Source organism: Rhamphochromis longiceps, linkage group LG4, assembly GCF_057381845.1.
Source record: "Rhamphochromis longiceps isolate RC_006_pf linkage group LG4, R_longiceps_female_GT1.1, whole genome shotgun sequence".
In the NCBI taxonomy this organism is placed as follows: Eukaryota; Metazoa; Chordata; class Actinopteri; order Cichliformes; family Cichlidae; genus Rhamphochromis; species Rhamphochromis longiceps.
The window spans coordinates 22649915-22670653 of NC_140560.1; the positions used below are offsets into that span (position 1 = coordinate 22649915).

The 20739-nt window shown below is 41.8% G+C and overlaps 4 protein-coding genes across 4 annotated transcripts; 3 read left to right on the top strand and 1 right to left on the bottom strand.

Moving 5' to 3' along the window:
- The first annotated feature begins 10 nt into the window (after positions 1-10).
- On the top strand, positions 11-4484 carry dxo (decapping exoribonuclease). The gene is made up of 7 exons (XM_085403842.1): positions 11-250; positions 1027-1486; positions 1644-1870; positions 2986-3205; positions 3287-3422; positions 3511-3605; positions 3682-4484. Exons 2-7 carry the CDS (start codon positions 1029-1031, stop codon positions 3821-3823), a joined length of 1278 nt encoding a protein of 425 aa, XP_085259968.1. The 5' UTR covers positions 11-250; positions 1027-1028; the 3' UTR covers positions 3824-4484.
- Positions 4371-10055, bottom strand: slc25a17l (solute carrier family 25 member 17-like). The gene is made up of 9 exons (XM_085403843.1): positions 9722-10055; positions 9489-9549; positions 9047-9113; positions 8638-8792; positions 8256-8372; positions 8018-8163; positions 7754-7849; positions 7087-7172; positions 4371-6979 (listed from the first exon to the last, which is right to left on the bottom strand). Exons 1-9 carry the CDS (start codon positions 9794-9796, stop codon positions 6832-6834), a joined length of 951 nt encoding a protein of 316 aa, XP_085259969.1. The 5' UTR covers positions 9797-10055; the 3' UTR covers positions 4371-6831.
- Positions 10056-11435: 1380 nt separating this feature from the next.
- anks4b (ankyrin repeat and sterile alpha motif domain containing 4B) lies at positions 11436-14363 on the top strand. The gene is made up of 2 exons (XM_085403846.1): positions 11436-11718; positions 12726-14363. The coding sequence occupies exons 1-2, from the start codon at positions 11558-11560 to the stop codon at positions 13828-13830; spliced, it is 1266 nt and encodes a 421-aa protein (XP_085259972.1). The 5' UTR covers positions 11436-11557; the 3' UTR covers positions 13831-14363.
- A 990-nt stretch (positions 14364-15353) lies between these two features.
- LOC146671583 (kelch-like protein 24) lies at positions 15354-20596 on the top strand. Its single transcript, XM_085403845.1, has 12 exons — positions 15354-15469; positions 15793-16095; positions 16180-16314; positions 16392-16583; positions 16711-16854; positions 17045-17231; positions 17660-17806; positions 17932-18060; positions 18953-19129; positions 19231-19377; positions 19465-19630; positions 19798-20596. The coding sequence occupies exons 2-12, from the start codon at positions 15805-15807 to the stop codon at positions 19952-19954; spliced, it is 1872 nt and encodes a 623-aa protein (XP_085259971.1). The 5' UTR covers positions 15354-15469; positions 15793-15804; the 3' UTR covers positions 19955-20596.
- Positions 20597-20739: the final 143 nt, after the last annotated feature.

Here is a 20739-nt window from a genome sequence, read left to right on the forward strand (position 1 = left end):
TGGATGGAAAACTGCACACGGAAGTGGCGTTAGCTTGTTGTTAGCGTGTGAGACTAGTTAGCTGTCTCGCTACAAAAACAAGGCAGCGTTTTTCTAACTCAGCTACTTCTTGGTTTTAGTCGGTAAAGATGCAACAAACGTATGTTTGTTGTTCCTGTGCCAAGTCTGTTATTTTATTTCCTCTGACATAATATAAACAGGGAACTTCTAACGTTAGCTTAGCAACCTCTGCTCGCTGTGCTGTAAAGAGGTAGGTTATCACTTACTTACGTCTTATTTATTCATGAAAGTACTCTTTAGTTTTCGTAGTGGGGTTAGTAACAGCGGTATTAGGAAACCTTTGTTAATTTTAAACATGCATTTAATTGAGAAACAGTGCAGACACACGCCAGACATTACCTGCCTCTTTTCCATTCAACATTCAACACATAAACTGTTATAAGCACATCAGGCGGTTCTAGGTCCAGATATGCTGCATTTAAACTTAAACTATTTCATTGTTTGTGTACAATTTGTTACAGAGAGGAAAGAACACATTTCTAATTTTAAATATGCAGCACTGTGCAAAAGTCTTCAGCCACCCCATCATGTCTTTATATTTTGGTAGGAAAATGTGGAACCGGTGCAGCGATTTATCAAAACATGTTCAAGCATACAAGAGTATAAAGTATATAAGGCAAAAACAACTTTGTACAGTTCTAACGATCTTGAAAGCCAATATTTGGTTTGACCACATTTATTCTTCAACGCAGCCTGAACTCTGTTAGCAAAGCTTTCCTGTCATTTCTTTAAGCAGTCTTCAGGAATAGTTTTCCAGGCTTCTTGAAGGACATCCAAAGCTCTTCTTTGGATGTTTGATGCAAACCGATTATAAGGACACAGCTTATAATCGGTTCTTTGCAAAGTTGCCTGTTATATTTTTAAAAGTTAGCTAAAGAATATGCACATATGCATTAACCCTAACCTAACTTATCCCTGAAAAAATTGCACTTAAAGAACAAAAACTCATAAATTCTTTCTGTCCAGCTATGGACCCCCACAGATCCAGCATCAGCTGTCACAGCCATCAGTCCTCGTACAAAAGACAAAGAGACGACAGTGGCAGAAGTCCTCGTGAGAATAAACACTTCAGAACGAACACACAGCACCAGTATCGGTCTGAGTCGGCTCTGGGTCAAAACCCTTTGAGCTGCAGGACTTTAAGCACGAGAAGAGAGCTTTATGAAAGAGACTTTCCTGTTTACAAACAGCCTGTGGAAGTGGGATGTTTTTCCCTCGACTCTGAGCGTAGATTCTTCAACGACAGCAGGCAGATGAGGTACTACGTGGAGCCTGACAGGAATCCAAATTTCAACCTGAGGGATGGATACAGGGATCGCTTTATAAAAAGAGACGACAGTGTGAAGGAGAGGCTGGACCATATTCTCCGGTGGATTGTAGCCAATAAATCAAAGATTAACCCAACAGGGGCAGCAGCCTCACCTCGGTAAGTGTAGCTGTGAGGTTCCTGTTTTTATTGTATTTCTCTTCAGGTGATCAAGTAGGTCCCACACAGAGAGAGAGAGATAAACATTATTGATCTCTAACCACAACAACAGTTCCTACTGGACATGTATTCTTTGATCAACCTCTACTCTTTCCAGCGCTTTAGATGTCGACTTTGTGACATGGCGGGGCCACCTAACTAAGCTGCTGACCACTCCTTATGAGACAAGGGAAGGCTGGTTGTTAGCAGTCACCAGGTTCAGGGGCACATTTTACATCAGTGAGGTGGAAACGGAAGCTGCTCGCAGGGAACGGGAGAACCGCACCGAGAGGCATGAAGAGATGATGTACTGGGGATACAAGTTTGAGCAATACACATGTGCAGGTAGGTGGGTTTATGTAGTACCTTATTTTTCCTTTTTTTTTTTTTTTTTTTTGAAACTTTGGGTACTGATTTAAACTGCCTTACCCACAGCTGATGATTCACAGGCATACCTCATAATCAACTGGTTTTATATTCAGTCCATTTGTGCCTGGGAAGCACAACATGTGAGATTTCCACTATGGGGAAAAATGCTAATGGTATAATAAAAAACCCCAAACAAAAACAGTACTTTTGCCTCACAAAAAGAAGGTGCAGGTTTGATTTCACCGGCTGTTTTCGTGTGAGCTTTGCTGCCTGTGTGGGTTCTCTCCAGGCACGCTGATTTACTGGGATTTTCCCACATAACCATCTCTAGGGTTTACAGAGACTGGTTTGAAAAGAGGAAACATCCAGTCAGTGGCAGTTCTCAGGGTGAAAATTCCTCATTGGTACCAAAGATCAAAGAGAGACTGCTTGGAACTGATAGGAAGGCAAGAGTAACTCAAACAACCACTTAGTACAATCGAGGTAATCAGAAGACCACACCAGGTGCAACTCCTGTCAGCTAAGAAAAGGAAACTGAAGCTATAATTCATCCAAGCTCAACAAAACTGGACAATAGAAGACTAGAAAAATGTTGCCTGGCTGATGATTCTTGGTTTGTGCTGCACTGGTAATGGCAGAATTGGGGATAAACAACAGGAAAACACAGATCCATGCTGCTTTGTGTCAGCAGTCCAGGCTGCTGGGTCCCTTAGTACCAGTTGAGCATCATTTACATGACACAGCCTGAGTATTGTTGCTGATTATGTTCATCCCTTTATGACCACAGTGCCTATCTTTTGATGGCCGCTTCCAGCAGCTGTCCTTTTAAAAAGTTATCTTCATGTCTTTATGTAATTGAAGAACTCGAGTAACAGCAAAGACTCGTAAATGCAGTATGATTGTTGATCTTACCACGATTAATTAAAATTACTACACTCTATAAAAATGTAATGTGATTATTATAATGCCCAACACTGACTTCAAATCATTATTTTTTCTGTACATATCCGTGTGTCCATTATATTAGATATGAAAACTAAACCTAGCACAGTGCTTTCAGTGGTAAAGTTTCACCTTTGTCTCTCCTGTAGACAATACCCACAGTCTACCTGACCCTGGTGGAGTGGTTAACACCAACGAGGCCTTCTGCACTGTGGTGCAAACTCGGCTCGCGGATCACAGACTGCTGTTCTCCGGCGAGGTGGACTGTCGGGATAAAGATCCCAAAGCTCCGGCTGCTCCTGCCTGTTACGTGGAGCTGAAGACCTCTGCAGAGATCTGCACCCCCAAACAGCGCAGCAACTTCCACAGGTACAGGATAAAGTAAAGCCTCATAATTTTCACGTTGTGTGGTTGGCTGGATGGTAACGCTTTTATTTTGGCGCTCCTCAGGTTCAAACTGCTTAAGTGGTGGGCCCAGTCTTTTCTCCCGGGAGTCCCTAGAGTGGTGGCAGGTTTCCGAGATCAGGAAGGTGTCGTTGTTTCCGTGGAGACCTTTCACATTTCTAAGATCTCCCATCTCATCAAGGTAAAGCAATAAATAACTCGTGATTTAAAAACATCTGGCAGCACACCATGAGCACACTTCATGAGCCTTCTGTACATCTTTTAAACAGAACGAGTATAACTGCTGGAAGCCGACAGTATGCATGAACTTTTGCTGCGATTTCCTGTCTTTTGTGAAGCGTGTAGTTACCGAAGACAGTCCTAGGTGAGCTATAATAACACTTTTAAAATATTCTGGTTTGGGGTAAATACATGTTAATCTCTTTCTGTTGTCATTTCAGAGTGGTGTACCTGTTCTCCTGGGATCCCTACAAAGATGTCACCTACTCTGCCCACAGAGACTCTCAGTATTGCTTCCTGCCACACTGGTATGTTGAGGAGATGACGAGAAGTGAAGACTCCCAATATGAGCCTAAAGCATAATTTATACTTCTGCACTGAAGTCTGAAAGCCTGGAGTTGATTCATTCCCTTCCAGTCAATTAGAAGAGGAGGAAACAGGCCAATCACAGTTGTTTTGAGGAAGGGAGGTGCATGTCAGCATAGGATATTGTGACGTAAGATTTAACCCTACGTATGGCTCTGATAAACTGAATTGCAGAAGTATAAATTCCACCTGAGGCATGGTCACGAATGCATCATTATCCTGTAGACCTCCAGTGGAGGACATTTAACGTGGTAAACATTTGCATGAGCTCACCAATCACTACTCAGTCTTCTGGGGGGATTCTTTTATTTATTTTTTTTTAAAGCAGTGATGAACTACATTTTATCTGGCATGTAATGATCTAAACAAAACACAATTAAAGAAATCAGTATTGTTTCTCAATCTTTTTTTTATTCCCTGGTTATAACAATAATTTACAACCCACAAACAGTGTTATATTTATTTAAACAAAATTAGAAAATCTGTGTTGTGTTTTTTTTGTTGTTGTAAATGAGTCAAGATGATATCAAATAAGAACTGGATGTAAACAAAGTTCATTTTGTAAAATATAAAAAGCAAAATTGTAAAGCTTTAATCAAAAAAAAAAAAAAAAAACCAAACAGTTGGAGCTGTTTTTCCTAACTGCTACCAAATATAAGTGACAACTGGCAGAGGAGCTGAAATCTGGTAAATGTGTCACTTGGCTAGAGTATTGATAGAACAACAAAAGGTCTAAAGGCTGCGGTGTTAAAGGGAAGCGCCTCTCTTGGTTATAACCAAGACGTAAAGAGAGAAAAACCAGTTTAACAACAACAGCAGCAGGAGGAGTGGATCAACTGTCAACCGGCATCAAGTTGAAAGGCAGCATTAACTGTCATTTACCACATCAGAGAGAGAGAAAGTACTGTGACAAATACTGTGAATCACTGCGATCCCCGACAAGTTTACACTACTCGCAGGGAACTGATAGACATAATGGAAGACATCTGTGTGAAAGAAAAAGAGCGCACGTCGAACACTGCGATATTGAAAACAGTAGAAAAAACTCAGTGCATCAAGTGTTTGTGTAGATCAACAGTCACTGAATAACTTACAAACGAGTGACAAAAAAAAAAAAAAAGAATTAAACCATCGACAAGCATCAAAATGAAAAAGTGCCAAAACCTGCAGCTCTTTAGAGTGAGACTGGCTTCAAAAGAGTCAAAACCCTATAACCTTTGATGTTAAAATGCCCAGCTTTACAACAAAAATAAATGTGTTTGCAACCTGATACAGTTTCTTTTTGTCTTTATAACCTGTTAGCCCCAGTCCACATGGTTGCTTTCTTATCTAAACTTTACAAAAGCTCAAAAGTAAAAGGTGTGGCTACGCTGACTTACAGGTACATGCCGACACAGATGTCTGCTCAGCTTAACCAGTTTTTGTAGCATTGGTGTCTTTTGTCGTGTAATAATCTCACCAGTAGTAAACTATCAAAGAAGCTTGTGTTCCAGTCTTGCCACAGAGTCATCCATAAATAGTCACTTCTGGCTCATAAACCCTCCAAAACTTGATAACAACAACATTTTAGCAGCCAAAACCTTAAAATGCAGAGTACAAAGCTAATCAGTAGTTGATAGTGGATCCATCCACGTTTTATATTCAGTCTATGGGGGAAACAAACCTCTAATTCCTGCAGTGAGGAAATATTATACTCTGACTGGTTTCATGAATCAGAAGCTACAGCTTTTGCAGTCACAAGACCACAAAACAAGCTAATTTGAGAGAAATTTGTGTGTAGGTGTTAGTTGGTGTACTCCACCACCAGCAACATAATGAGGGTGTGTCTTTTGGAAGAATACTGTTTATCTTTGTAGGTCCAAAGACTTTAAGAATACATGCTGAGGTGCACTGATGCTGTGGACGCACAACTAAGATTTTAGCTTGTTTTTTTCCTTTAATTTGTCACTCGTCTGTATGTCAGTTCATACAGTTTCTTTTTCATAATGCATTACAATCAGAGGCACTTGCTACCTACAACTACTGCAGCATGTGCAGACACATACACTGTGCTTTTCCCTCAATTTATATTAAATTAATTTAATGAGGTTTCCATCTTGCAGGATTTCACAACTGGATAAATTCACAGTTAAAAGCTTAAGTGTATGTAAAGAATGGCCCAGTGGTTTAGATTAAGGCAGCAGTAAACTTATCATCACGTGCAATAAAGCTCAAATGTTAAGACAAAAGTCTTAAATTGAAATACACTTTTTCAAATTCATATGAAAATGTAAATGTAAAGACAAATATCATTCATCTCCTATAGTGAAATATGAAACTACAGCAGACTCATGACAAAAACTCAGACCAGGGGAAAGCAGCTAGTCTGGCCCATTGATTTGAACCAGTAATTTCTTAAAGAGCATGTATATTTCCACGAGAGCTGTATCAGTCTTTCAGTGCAGCCAACATCTCTCAGAAAGAGGCCAAACAGGTGTATTTGTGTTCTTTTGCCTAAACGGGGTTTTTTTTGTTGGTTTTTTTTAAATCATCACCTGACAGAGTTTTATTTTTTAACAGTAGAAAGTTCAGCTCTTTGAAAGGTGTTCTTTTCAAACAGTTACTCAATACAGGACCTGTTTAACTCACCTCACACTAGAAGATATTATACAGCAAACCAAACTAATAAATAATGTCTGTATGTTTTTCTTTGTCACATAAACTCAGTTAACTTTAGTCCCTGCAGGACCATGCTTAACCAAGAGAAATGCACCAGTGGAGAGGATGTGTATGCACAGATGTTCACAGTTAGAGGTTAACAATAGCAATAATTAAACCCCCCTCTGGTTTTGTTATATAATTTGGGAATGGAATAGGAATGTGGGGCTCCCAAAGCACCATTGCGGGCTCATATTATCGTGCCTATGCGACAGAAACAATTCATAATGTTAGTAATAGCATCAGCAGGCTTTAAAACCTACTGAGGATGAGTGCACTGACGGTTTGCTGTGTTCAGGTAGCAGTCTTCAGTGCTTCAGTTTCTTGTTCATCCCCATGAGTCTGAAGGTCACTGCAGCGATCTTCTCATACACAACAAACATGAGTGCAGCCGTCAGTACCGTCTGTAGCAGCTTGGCCTCCAGGCCTTTGTACAAACCGAGAGCACCGTGCTTCCTGCGATAAACACGGGTATACAACTGTGACCACTGCTACATATTCACACATGTGCTTGTTGTGAGTCGAGTGACTAGATAGTGTAATTTTAGAGATGCTGCACTCACTTTATCCGGTCCATGAGCAGGAACAAAATGTTAGAAAGGCTCCCCATCACACCACCACCCTCGGCGTCACTTTTATACTGGCCAAACTGATGAAAAAGCATAAAACAAGTGATGCATGTGTAGTAAAGATTAAATATCATTTACCAGTCATGCATATTTGCATCGAGTGTTTGATGGTATTAACCATATAAAGATGCTCTGGTTTCTCTAAATTTTTCTATTAATACACACTCACCGGCCACTTTGTTTAAACCGGTTCATCTGCTGATCAATAGAAATATCTAATCATCCAATCACATTGCAGCAACTCAGCTAATTTAGTGATATAGTGAAGTTGCTGCTGAGCATCAGAATGGGAAAGAAATGTGATATAAGTGAATGTAGCTTGGTTTTTGGTAGCAGGCGTTCTTATCTACTGGGACCGGATCAGAAATTTTTTTTTCCCCTAATAAAGTTTCTGAGGAGTGTACACAAAATTAAGTCAAATTTACACAATGTTGTGTCCCAGACTCAGCCAGGACTTCCATCATTTTGCCCGTGTAAGAGTAATAGACTGCTTTTGGCACACATAAAATTACACAGATACAATTTGTAGTTGTTTTTGTCTGTTTACTGAATTTTGAAAAACAGAATACAGGAATAACATTTTCTGTATTAGAGTATTTACCCTCAGTATGGCCTGAACTGTCTGCAGAGGATACGTGGCAGTGGTAGCGATGGCCTTGGCAATGGCTCCAATGAGAAAAATCTTTGCTGAGGATATCTGTGGTAAAAGATGAAAGTTCACAGGTCAGGTGACTGATCGCTAGATTGGTCTAAACAGGGTCCCTCCTGATCACAGCCCTTCAGCTATGGAACGACAGGATGCTGACTGATTAGCTTCAATAAGGCAATATTGCATACATCACTGGTTCCCTTTAAGTCTTCTTACCTTCCTCCCTCCTCTGCCTGCCTTCCTCTTCATGGCCTCATAAATCATGAACTGCACAGCAGGGTTGAGTACGAGGACGAGAGAGGGCAAAGTGCCGTTCCACAGAGTTCCCACCCCCTCGTTGGCTATGATCTGTGAGAAAGCATCTGAAAGAGAAGCAGTGAGGTTTGACAATCACACAGACACAAGACAAGCACGTCAGAAGTTTTGACCTGTTTAACAGATATGAAGCGCTCACCAAATATGCCTCTGTAGTGAGTCTGGTGGAGGTCTTCGTTTCTGAACTTTACCCCCTGCATCTTCAGTCGAGTGTTGACCACCCACATGGGAGTGGTCAGGATCACATTCACCACTCCTACATGAACAAGAGATATTCAAGTTTCTTGAATCCACAAACCAGAGGATAATATCACCATCTTTTGCATACAGTCTATGGGATACATGCATGCAAACGTTTCACACACAAATCCAGGATTCATCCATTCAATCCAGACATCTGTCACACAGTCACTCCCTCCACTTTTGAAAAGTTTGCCTTTTGTGCTACAGGCTTCTCTATTAATTGGACACCTTGCATCCATTTAAGTCTTTCAGACAATTTCCATCAGGTCAGTACTTACCTGACACAATTCCAATGAGCAAGTCTTTCCCAGGTCTGGACTGGCCTGGACCAGATGCCATCAGCTTCTTCAGTGAGTTAAACGTGTAGAAGTAGACAAAATTGGAGCAGCAAAGGCTGGAGATAACTGGGAACCAGCCTCTGTACAGTGACAGACTGGGAGAGGTAGTGATGAGGCATTTGAGTACTGTGTTTTTAGTCATGTCAAAACATCATCCTAAACCATGGATTAGATTACAGCTGCAGCTACCAATTATTTTCATTAACTGTTTATATCTGTGATTACCTTGTTTTGGTTCATAACATTTGGTTAAATTATAAATATGGTCAAATAAGAGTAAAACAAGGCTTAACTTGTGTAATTTCTAACCAGAAGCCTCAGTGATTTTAAATTCCAACACTATACGTACAAGCCTTCTTCCTTTGCTATCTCAGCCAGAATGACTGGAGTTGAGTTCGACTTTCTCTTCTCATCCACTGAAAAATAAACACAAATATGCCAGAAATCAGGCAATGAGTCTCTGGACAATGACTTGACACACAAAGATCAGTTTAACTGCATTATCTCAGCTTGTGGAATATAAAAGAGTGGAAGCAGAAAGGCATAACACACCTTTTTATGTCTCATATAGAGCTGAACATGAGCGTGCTTTGCAATAAAAAAAAAAAGACACATGAAACAACAAACAGAAATGGATTGTTTATGAGGTAAAATAAAAACTACATTTATCAGTGCGCTACTCTTTGGGACGCAGTTACGGTTGCTCTATAATGACCCCAGCGTTAAACCTCTTTCAACTCTGCAGCTTATCAGGTGACCTCTGTCCAAGATGATAAAGCCCCCCAGCTCACCCTGGAGTCTGCTTTTGGCCGTGTCCAGAGGAAAGAAGACGGTCATAGCTGTCACACTCCCCTAAAAAGACAATGCACTGCAACATTAACATCCATACTGACACCTGAAAACACAACATCTAACACCATTGTTCAGCTTAAAGTGGTTTCTTCAACACCATGCTATCTGCTATTAGAAGGATAATACCCCAACCCCCATAAAAAACAAATAAATAAGAAACAAAGCTACTCACCATTGCACCTGCCAAAGCATGAACCAGCGTCTCATAGGATAGGAGGCCGACGGCCGAGCCACCGTTGTCGGACATCTCTGCAGGTTCTCCCCGGTCCAACCACACAAGCTAAACACCGGGAAGTAACTGCCGTGAACCCAATGGAAGATGTCCGGGTTTTCCGAACAGTGGAAACGTTTTAAACAACAATTATTCACAACTTCATGTTATAGGAAGCTGAAAAGCGACAAGAAACAGAAACCAAAGAAGAGAGTGAAAAACTGTCAGATTGGGTTCACTCTCTTCTGGTCGGGAGATAGTTCCTCCCAAGATGCCGCTGATTGGACAGGTTCTTCTTCTTCTTTTGTTGACTCTTCTGCCGGTTCTTTCTTCTTCTTCTGGTTTTGGTAAATCATTAACTTTAGCATAGAATTTATTAGCCACCTACTGGACTGGAAGGAGAAGTGGTGGAAAAACTATATGGGATTTTACAGCACTTATTTGCGGCAGTTCACCACAGCATGTGTGATTTTCCAGATTTTTTCTGACACACCCCCAAAGGGACAGACTTAGATATCATAATCATCTAGATATGACAACACACGGTCTAAGAGACTTACACTAATGCTTTTTTAGTACACTTATGTAAAATACACATGCTGGACTGTATCTGGGCTTGTACGCATACACTTCTGTTTCATGTTACTTCACATCAACAGTTTCTCCAATTCATTTCATGGAGAAATTTCTCTTTTTAACGCTAAGCTCTAAGGACGAGCTCCCATGATGAATATAATATCTTGTAAAAAGAAAACTATCCTGCAATATTATTTTGAACCTAAACAAGTAGCAAAATTAGAACATGTGACTAATCAGCCGTTTTTTAAAAAGTAAAGAAAACAACTGAATTGCATGTTTAAAAAAAATGAACGTGTACCTTGATTAAATATATCCATCTTGCTAAAACTGTTTACAAACAAAACAATAAATGAATTTATCAAGAAAATAGATTAACACATGATTTAAATAATCACAAGCTGTTTGCAATAATTAATAATAAAAAATACTTTATTTTTCCTGTTTTTTAGTACAGTTGATACTTTAAGTATAGTGTGTTATTTTTACTTTTCCTGTAATTAATGACCCAATCAAGCATGTCTGTCAAGATTTTAACAATATCTAATTAGATTAGATGGATAAATAGATATATAAATAGAATAGAGCAATAATTTGTTAATAAAAGCTTTAATCATGTATTATACTTAAGACAGTTTTTAGGTATAAACGCTTTAAGTTAAAAAGTTGAATGTTCCAAGTTTTAAGTTGATTCAAGGTAACAGAGGGAGTTGATGTCGCTTTTTACTCTTTTAAATACTTTTCTACAAATTACAGAATAAAAATGCATCATAAAAACATCAGTTTACAAATGTTGATGAAGAATTTAGAGTTCTAACGAGCTAAAACCTGAAAACTAGAAATAACAGATAATGTTCCATTTTCATTTTACTGGTCATTCTAATTCACAACAATATATTATTCTTTCATAAAGATTGCTTTTGCCTTCAAACCTGTGAAGAAACAGTGATTACAGCAGAAACTCCTGCTGTGTGTGAACACGTTTTCTGGGTGAAATCGCAGTAAGGGATTTTTTTATAGTGTTGAGGAAATGGGGCAGCTCACAGCAGTGAAGCGAACTTTGCTTTTGTTTTATGGCCCCGAGCTGCTGGTGCGTTGACGCCCAGTCATCGCTTTGTTTGCTTGGGTCTGCAGTCGCTTCTGCTCATCTGACGTTAGCCGGGGGGGCGCAGAGAAACTTGGATTTTTATTTTTCTCCAAGCTTTTCCCTTCTTACCAGAGATGTCTAGGTACCACAAAGCAGCGATTGATGGATACGTGGAACTCTTGAAGGAGGCCACGGTGAAGGACCTGAACACGCCAGATGAGGATGGCATGACTCCCACCATACTGGCTGCTTTTCATGGACATATCAGTGCTCTTCAGCTCATATGCAGCAGAAAGTAAGTTTTCTATCGCCTGTCCTTCATCTCACATCTTACACTGAGACAAAAACGACCTGAACATATGAGTTCTCGTCAAGTGTTTTCTTCAGGCTGTGTAATTTTTCTGTCATTTCTAAAGAAAACATAAAGTTAGACATAAAATATTTTCATTTAAATACATTATATTTTATAAAACCAAATAAGATTAAGATCTACAGCGGAACCAGGAACAGTGCTCACAGAGCAAAGGTTGACCAGCATGAAATAAAGTGTGTTTTATGCTTTCTCATATGTACTTTATTTGTTTTTGGCACTTCATCTGGATTTTTTCCACAGCTATTGTTCACTCCATTTTAATGAGCTAAGACTTTATTTCCCATTAGCTGAGCCAAAAGTTTAACCAGCCCAATCCATCCAACAAAAACAAAAGAGCTGTTCATCCAGGCCGTGCCACCACCACCACCACCACCGCCACCGCCACCGCTACTCCACATGTACCTCCGTCCCTCTTTCACTACAACCAAGACCATACAAAATCAAGACCATACAGACTTTTGAGATTCAGAGAAGTTTAGTTTTATTTTATTTATATTTCAATGGGCATAAAGCGTGTCTTGGCTACGTGGCCAGGATTATCTAAACCATTTCCTCTTTGGTCATTACGCAGCATGAACTGGGATTTATGACAAGGTGTAGCAGTCACACAGCAATCAAAACTTGACAGGGGGCAGCAGTAAAAGGACTTTAAGTCTTAATAGCTCACTAGTTAACTTCACCCATCTTTAATTTGTCATATGCTAGATTTGGATGTGGATCTATTCTCTGTTTTAATTTAATTTCCTGGACTGATCCTGGACTGACATTTTTTTAAATGTCATTTTTTATCATTTAATCATTTTCTCTAAACTCATGAAAAACTACTGTGCATGGAGTTTGGTATAAATCAGGAATACAGAATAGCCAAATAATGAAAATATCATCACTAATGATAAAAAAAATCTTTTGTGTGTGTTCGTGTTGTACAGAGGAGATCCCAACAGGAGTGACATCTGGGGAAACACACCCCTGCACCATGCAGCAGGTAACGGCCACATGCACATCCTCAGCTTCCTGGTCAACTTCGGCGCCAACCTTTTTGCTCTGGACAATGAATTCCACACGCCAATGGATGTCGCCGCTTCACGCGACCACATGGAGTGTGTGCGCTTCCTCGACGCTGCTGCTGCAAAGCAGACCAACCAAAATCCGAAAAAGGTCGCCAATCTGAAGAAAGAGGCAGAAAAAGAGGCAGAGAAACGCGTGAAACTCTGTGAGAAGGTGAAGAAAAAACACAAAAGCAAAATGGATAGAATGCAGCGTGGGAGCAACTCCGGCTCCTTTTCAGATGCAGGAACAGCATCGTCACTGTCAAACGATGGCACCATCACGGGCGTCAACGAACACTTCTCCAAGCTCATCACTGACGATAAAGTTGGCTCTATTAAAGGCACACTCCTGAAGAAGTTTGGGAAGAAGGACAAAGGCACGCTGCAGAGGTCAGAAGGAAGTGGGAACGTTATCTTCCTCAAACCAGAGAGCGGATCTGAGAACCCAGACTTTGTGGACGTCTTCAACGAGCAGGAAGAGAACATGCTAGAAGAAATGGACAGCTTCGGAGATGACGACGACGATGGAGGCCAAGTGAAACAATCCATCTTCAATCGGCCCGGCCTTGGAGGTCTGATGTTCAGGAAGAAGATGGGGCTAGACTCTGACGACATCCCCAGCAGTGCCAATGAAAGCCTTGGTTACCTCGTTCAAAGCGAGACGTTTGAGGCAGACGAAGACACCTCTGGCTTGATGACGGGCGACAATGCACTGCCGTGGGAACAGGAAGATCTGGGACTGGATGACGATGAAGATGAGGAAACCTCTCCTTTGGATGTGTTCCTGTCCTCTATCTCCTTGCCAGATTTTACGCCCGCATTCAACAGAGAGCACCTTGACTTGGAGGCACTCTTGCTTTGCTCTGATGAAGACCTCAAAGGGATCCGCATCCAGCTCGGACCCAGGAAGAAGATCTTAGAAGCTGTTGCTCGCAGAAGAAAGGCGCTGGAAAATGCAGGCGTCATGAAGGACAGCTCCTTGTGATCTGAAACAAAAACAGTTATTTATCCTCCAAATTTAAAATAAGCCTTTTGTCAGTTCAATTTCTGTATAAAACAAACATGATTCAGCAAACTAGTGAAAAATTCCAACATTTCTACAGATTGAACTTTATTGATCATATTATGACAATATGTTCCGTGTATACCTGTTATATCAAGTTAAAAGTGGCATGGCAGCATCAACCAACAATATCAACAATATCTTATACATCTGGTTTTAAAACAAGAGAAGAAAAGAATAATTATGGGAAGAAAAATAAAGAATAATAAATAATAAAGTGTTGGTATTGACCTGCTGGCTGACTTTCTCCACATATGAGGTGATATGGCACACAGATGATTTGCTTGTGCAGCTGAATGTTTTATTGTAATCATGTCGACCTCAGATAACACACCTGTTAAATAAACAAAACGTACATGATAGTCTCTCCAGTTTAATATTTCCCAATGGGTTTTAAAATTTCCCTGACAGGAACAACAGCTGCTACGAACACAACAAAAAAGAGAGGAAAACAAGCACAGGAGCCACTAAATGACTCACAGCAAATACAAGCAGGCAGGCTAAAACTGGTGAACTAGTAAACACAATGGAGTGACCTGAATAGAATAGAATAGAATAGAATAGAATAGTCCTTTAATTGTCCCACAAGGGGAAATTTGGTTGTAACAGCAACACACACATACACAAAAACAAAAAAACAACAACAAAAAAACAAACAGAACAGGACACAGGACATTGAACAGAAACACAAACATTTTTTTTTTTACATATTTACATCATGGATAATAGTTACCAAATCAGGGTACTGTACAGTTATTAAAATTAAAGTACAGATAAGTGGCAAACCCAGGTTGTAGTGTGCAAACAGAGCAAGATACTGCAAGATGTTTAAATAGTTAAGAATATTTAGAATAATTAGAAAAGTACAGATTGTGTATTGCACCTGTGCATTAAAAAGTAGACATGTAACTTACAATAAGTTAGTATATATAAATTGAGAAAAAATAATGTGCAAGTTATAAAAGTAGTATTTGTTCGGTTGATTGGTGCAAGTTACAGCGCTGATGTAAACATCTATGTTTGTTGAGAGCAGTTTTGATTGCACAGTCTGACAGCTGCAGGGAGGAAGGACCACTGGAAACGCTCCTTCTTGCATCTAAGATGCAGCAGTCTGTCACTGCTCACCAGTGAGTGTATATACAAAGAGCACCGATTAAAGTACATGAAATATTTAGGAGGAGGTGAAAAAAGGGACACACACACACACACACACACACACACACACGAAAATGACGTGACATTATTCACGAGAGATGATTTTGACATGTTTCACAGATTGTAGGCCAATAAGTCATTTGCAACAGTTTGCATACACTTTTTAGAAAATACCGGAAATCATATTTTTTGGCAAACGATCAGATTTTGCAAAAAAGTAGGGAAAAATTTGTGTGTCACTCTTTGATGAACAAACAAAGCAGGAACTACATGGGGGTGAACACTCTTACGTTTGCCGGGTGTGTGTGGGCGTGGCTTGCAGCGAGAGGCGTTTAATGTTGCTCAGGACTGTCGGAAGCTGGGAGAGCGAGTAGTCCTCCGCAGCAGTCACGACTATGTGTAACAGGTGAGTTGTTTTGGTCCCTCCGCTGCTGAGTGATTAATCTCACCTGTGTGTGGATCGCATATCTGTTCTTGAGCTGTCTGAGTAGTCTGGCTCGGCACAAAGCCGCTTCTTTTGGCCGCTGCCTCACAGCTAAGCCTCATTAGTGAGACAATCTCGGGTCCTCTCTCCCCGCCTTGCTTTGCAGCCTTCTGCGACTTACACGCATTTCACTTTCAAATGAGTGCTTTGCGAGGCTGATTTGCGTTGCCAGCTATGTCTCAACCCGTTTTCTGATTGTCTAAGTTTGCGTTCAAGAGTGCTAACTGTGATATTTTGCCTCCCAGGCTTGGGTTGCAATGGCAGACATGGCTGAAATAATCTCCGTCAGCGCCGGTTTGCTCCTGCCTTCCTCTATCAACGCCACCGTTAAGGTCCAGGAGGAAGCCAGCCCGACTCCTGCCGTTGTCCCTGCTCCCCAGAACAGCGAGGACTACCTGTTTGTGGAGACCAGGCACCCCAACACAGTCCTGCAGGGCCTCAACAGCCTGCGGCTCAACAACGCCTTCTGCGATGTGACTCTGTGCTGCGGAGGACAGGAGTTCCCCTGCCACCGCATAGTGCTGGCATCTTTCAGCTCCTACTTCCAGGTAAACGCACTTTTCCTCACATGTATGTCCATACTGAAAACGACTCCACCTTTAGAATCATGTGTTTTCCTTCTCCATCCTTAGGCGATGTTTTCCGCTGACCTCATAGAGTCCAAGCAGGAGCGTGTTGCCATCAATGGTGTTGAGCCTCAGATGATTGGCATGCTGGTGAGCTACGCCTACACATCAGAGGTCTACATTTCCAAAGCCAACGTGCAGGTAGTGAATCTTCTCATGCCTCTTCATTGCCGTCATTCGTGAAGCGCGTGCGTGCTTAGAAAGTGATCTGTATCCAGGCGCTGCTGGCAGCAGCCAACCTGCTGGATGTGATGGCGGTCCGAGAGGCCTGCTGTCGCTTCATGGAGCGTCAGATGGACGAGATGAACTGTGTGGGGATTCACTGCTTTGCTGAGGCGCATTCCTGTAAGGTGCTGGAGAAACGCAGCATGGACTACATCCTTGAGCACTTCAGCACGGTCTGTCAGCAGGTGAGGGTGTGATGGAAACCCAGAGTAGGGAGTCGTGAAGGAGGTAATCTTGTATCACCTACTGTTAATGCAAAGCTGTGCCCTCACATAAATAATCAAACTCTCGGTGCTTCCTGTCTTCCTCCAGGAGGAGTTTCTGTCTCTGTGTGTGGACAAGCTGACGGAAATCCTTGCCAGCGATCTCCTCAACGTGCCCAAAGAGGAGACCGTGTTTGAGGCCGCCATGCTGTGGTTGAATAAATGTTCCTCTCGCAAACAGAGCTTTGAAAAGGTGAGAGGAGAGTTATTAGCAGGTAATTTCAGGCTTATCTTTAAAAATAAAAGGGGGGGTTCATACATTTTTGTTGTTTGGTGCTATCCTGTTATCAGGGGCGCCATACTCCATGAATGAAAATCCATGACCACAGCAGCTGCTCATGAGTACCACCCATCAGATCCCCTTCCATTTTTGTTCCTCAAAGGTCCTGGAGCACATCCGCCTGCCTCTCATCAGCCCCTATTACCTCCATGATGTGATTGAGTCTCTGGACGTGGTGAAGGAGAGCCAGGTCTGCCAGAGGCTCATCTCTGAGGCCAAGGACTATCTGCTGCTTAAGGACCGGCGTGGAGAGCTCTACTGCCCGAGAGCGAGGCCTCGCAGGTCCACTGGTAAAAATAAAAAAACACTCACGTCTGAATCAAAGAGCTAATTTTTAGCTTTGCACTATTTTCTGTCAGCCTGGTGATTTGTTAGTGTGTATCTGTCTCCCCGTCCTCATACTCCGCAAGGGTTTAAGAATGCTCGGCTATTCAATGGAGAGACGATTATTTGGGTCTATCTTCTTCTATTAGAAGAAAGATTTTGGATTCCAGATTTTTAGATGTTTGCTGGTTTTCCCGGTTTGTGTTATCAAACTGTGGACCAAACAGTTTTAGCCTAATCCAGATGCAAATCAAGAGAATAGTGGAAGTTGAATATTAAATGGCTGGCAGCTCCACGCACTCTTATGTTGTACCATACAGGCTGCTTTTTTTCTTTTACATTAACATATGTGGCTCACTCCTCTCTTCCTCTACTCCTGTTGCCACGGAAACAGGAACCGCTGAAGTGATAGTCACAGTTGGCGGGGAGGACGACAAGGTGGTGCTGCGCAGCGTCGAGAGCTTGGATCCTGTGACGAGCCAGTGGAAGAACCTGGCATGCCTGCCCTTCGCCGTGAGCAAACACGGGCTGGTGGTCTCAGGTGAGGGGGTCAGTAAAACTCAGCCTGATGGGTTAAGACACTCTGAAATGCACAGATAAACTTAAGTGCTGAAAATGTATACTTCTGCTTATCCAATCACCTTTCTTCCTTGTCCCCGCCTGTAGATTCGACCCTGTATTTGGCAGGTGGAGAGTTTCCCGATGGCTCAGCCAGCAGAGAGATGTGGCGCTACGACCCCTGCTTTGACTCCTGGATGGAAATGGCACCCATGAATGTAGCTCGCTCAGAGTTAGGTGAGGGAGTCTTGGTAATTACAGCTTCTGTCTTTCAGCCACGTTACCCTATTTTGCTTCTCAAGAACTCTATAAACTATCCTAACTTTGTTTGATTCTAGTAGCTCCAAAAGGAGTCTTTTGATTGTTATAATCCTACTTTAAAAAATTAAAAAAGAGAATCCAGACATTTCCATAGCAGATAATAGAAAAATGGGTCCCTTTCTGCCATTTAATTGTTTTTTTTGCTGTTTGGTGCTGAGGAGGAGGAAAGTGCTTTTATATAAGTGCCTTTGTGTATTATGAATGGCAATAGTAGACGTCTTAAACAATAGAAAAAGCTGTAAAACTTATGACAACACAGCTATAAGTTCAAAATCGACACACTCATTCACATTTTTTGTTTTTTTTCTTTTTTTCAAAGCCTTCCAGTGGCCCCCAGTGCAGTCTTTGCTGGGCCACTTCTGTCCTTTGGACCTCATGTTTGGCACCACTACCATACATGATGCACAGTTCAAAATCTTTATCTCAAACTGACCCTTAATGAGCTGTCTTACCTCCTTTCCTCTCCCTCTAACCCAGCTTTTATCTGATTGGCTGCCCCTCCCAAACAGAAGGATTGAGGTGGCCATAGCTGTGCCCTTATGATCTATGCGCCTCCATAAGTGGAAAATAAGTGTAAAACTGAGCATTAAATGTACTTTAATATTGCTAATAGTGATGTCTTCTACATATACTGACTTTATTAACTCAAATGTTGACCTACATTAATGAGCATCTGTCGTTGTAATGGTTAATGAATAGGACAGAAAACATGAAAATTAGACCGGGGCATGAGATGTCCAACTGTAAACTGAAGGACTGTTTTTAATTGCAACAATGTTTATTTATCCACTGTGCCTTCTCCCCACAGGCCTGGTGATGCTTGATGGCTTTGTGTACGCAGTGGGAGGGTGGGAGGGACGCTCACGTCTGGACTCGGTGGAGTGCTACAACCCCCACACCAACTCCTGGCAGTTTACAGAGTCTGTGAAGATGGCCGTCACAAGTCCAGCAGTGGTGGCTCTGGACGGCCTGCTCTATGTTACTGGTAGAAAACGCAGGTTTTTACACGTGCAGGGTTTTTTTTTTTGTTGTTGTTCATTTTGATTCTATGTGGTGTATTTATTCACTCGGGATGTGTCACGGCAGGTGGTGCGGTCCTAGAAGATGGTGACGGCACAGATCTGGCACAGGTGTACAACCCTAAAACGGCAGTATGGACAGAGGTCGCCCCCATGCAGATTGCCCGCTCTGGATCAGCTGCTTGTACTCTTAAAGGAAAGATTTACGTCATAGGTAACAAACTTATCATCCAGCCCATTAACTGTGCTTTGTTCTGGTTCCTAAAAGTGCAGTCATGTCTGTTAAATCCTTTTTTTGTAGGCGGATGGCATGCCTCGACAGAGAACACAGATAAAGTGGAGTGTTACAATCCAAAGACCAACCAGTGGACGATGTGTGCCCCCATGAAGGAACGACGCTATCGGCCCGGCGCTGCTGTCGTGGATGGCAAAATCTACGTCTTGGGAGGAGAAGAGGGCTGGGACAGGTGAGGAGCTTTCTAGAAAAGACGTTGCCTGTAAATTTCGTGTTTTCCAGGCGATTGCAGAGCTCACATTTATTTGAAATATTAAGAAAATGAGGGTTAAATTCCTGTGGATTAAACACAGGAGAGGTGAATGAGGTTGTCTAAAGCTGATCCCGCTCTGCATGCAGATATCACGACACTATCGAGAGGTATTGTGACGAGACGGACACGTGGGAGATTGTTGGGGAGATGCCTACCAGCCGCAGCTGGCTCAGCTGCGTCTCTCTCCGGCTTAGAAAGGACATCCAAGTGAGCAGCAGTCCCGGGACGCCCAGTGAAAATTGAGGACAACAAATGGGAAATCTCCTGTGGTTTTGTTTGTTTTTATTTTTTTAAATTGCACTCTCCTTGGAGATTATGCGCTACAAGACTCAGAGCTGCGAAGACTGGCGTGCTGGGGAGTGATGCCTGGAACTGGCACTGAGCTGCTTGAGCTGTTTCTGGGACCTGTTTGGTGACAGCCTGTGGAATAAGTCTTAATCACTTTGGGGTCCTTTCTTTTGTGGCTTGGCAGCAGAGGTGCAGTGATTTAACATAAATGATCTGATGTCCGCAGTCTAAACTCGCTCTGTATGATGTGAACATTCTTTAGTTGTTGTTTTATTGTCCGAGCGCCACAATCTGGATGTTTTCCCAGCCGATGGGGTTATTTTTGTATTATGTGACTGTATTTATTGGAGGTTGATAAGATTAGAATGGTCCTCTTAAAAAGCTCTGTGGGCCAAAGAGTCAGTTATGAATGTTTTTGAAGGTTACCTGTGTGGGCGGGGCAAAGGTGTACATGTGAGTGTTTTTTGTAATTACACATTGAACTTCTTAGTGATTGTCTTGACTACCTGTTATATGTTGAGTATATTTTTGTAATGTGCGTCATGCATACTGGTGAATTAAAGTGAAAATGACTTGTAATAAAGATGTTTACTTCTTTACTGTGAATGTGGGTGGGTCAGTTTTGTTTTTGGACAATGCAAAAAAAAAAAAAAAAAAAAGAGATGTAGGCAGGATGGAGTGGGACAGAAGGATAGCAGCAAACCTGAAATGAAAGGTTTACAGGATGGTAGTGAGACCTG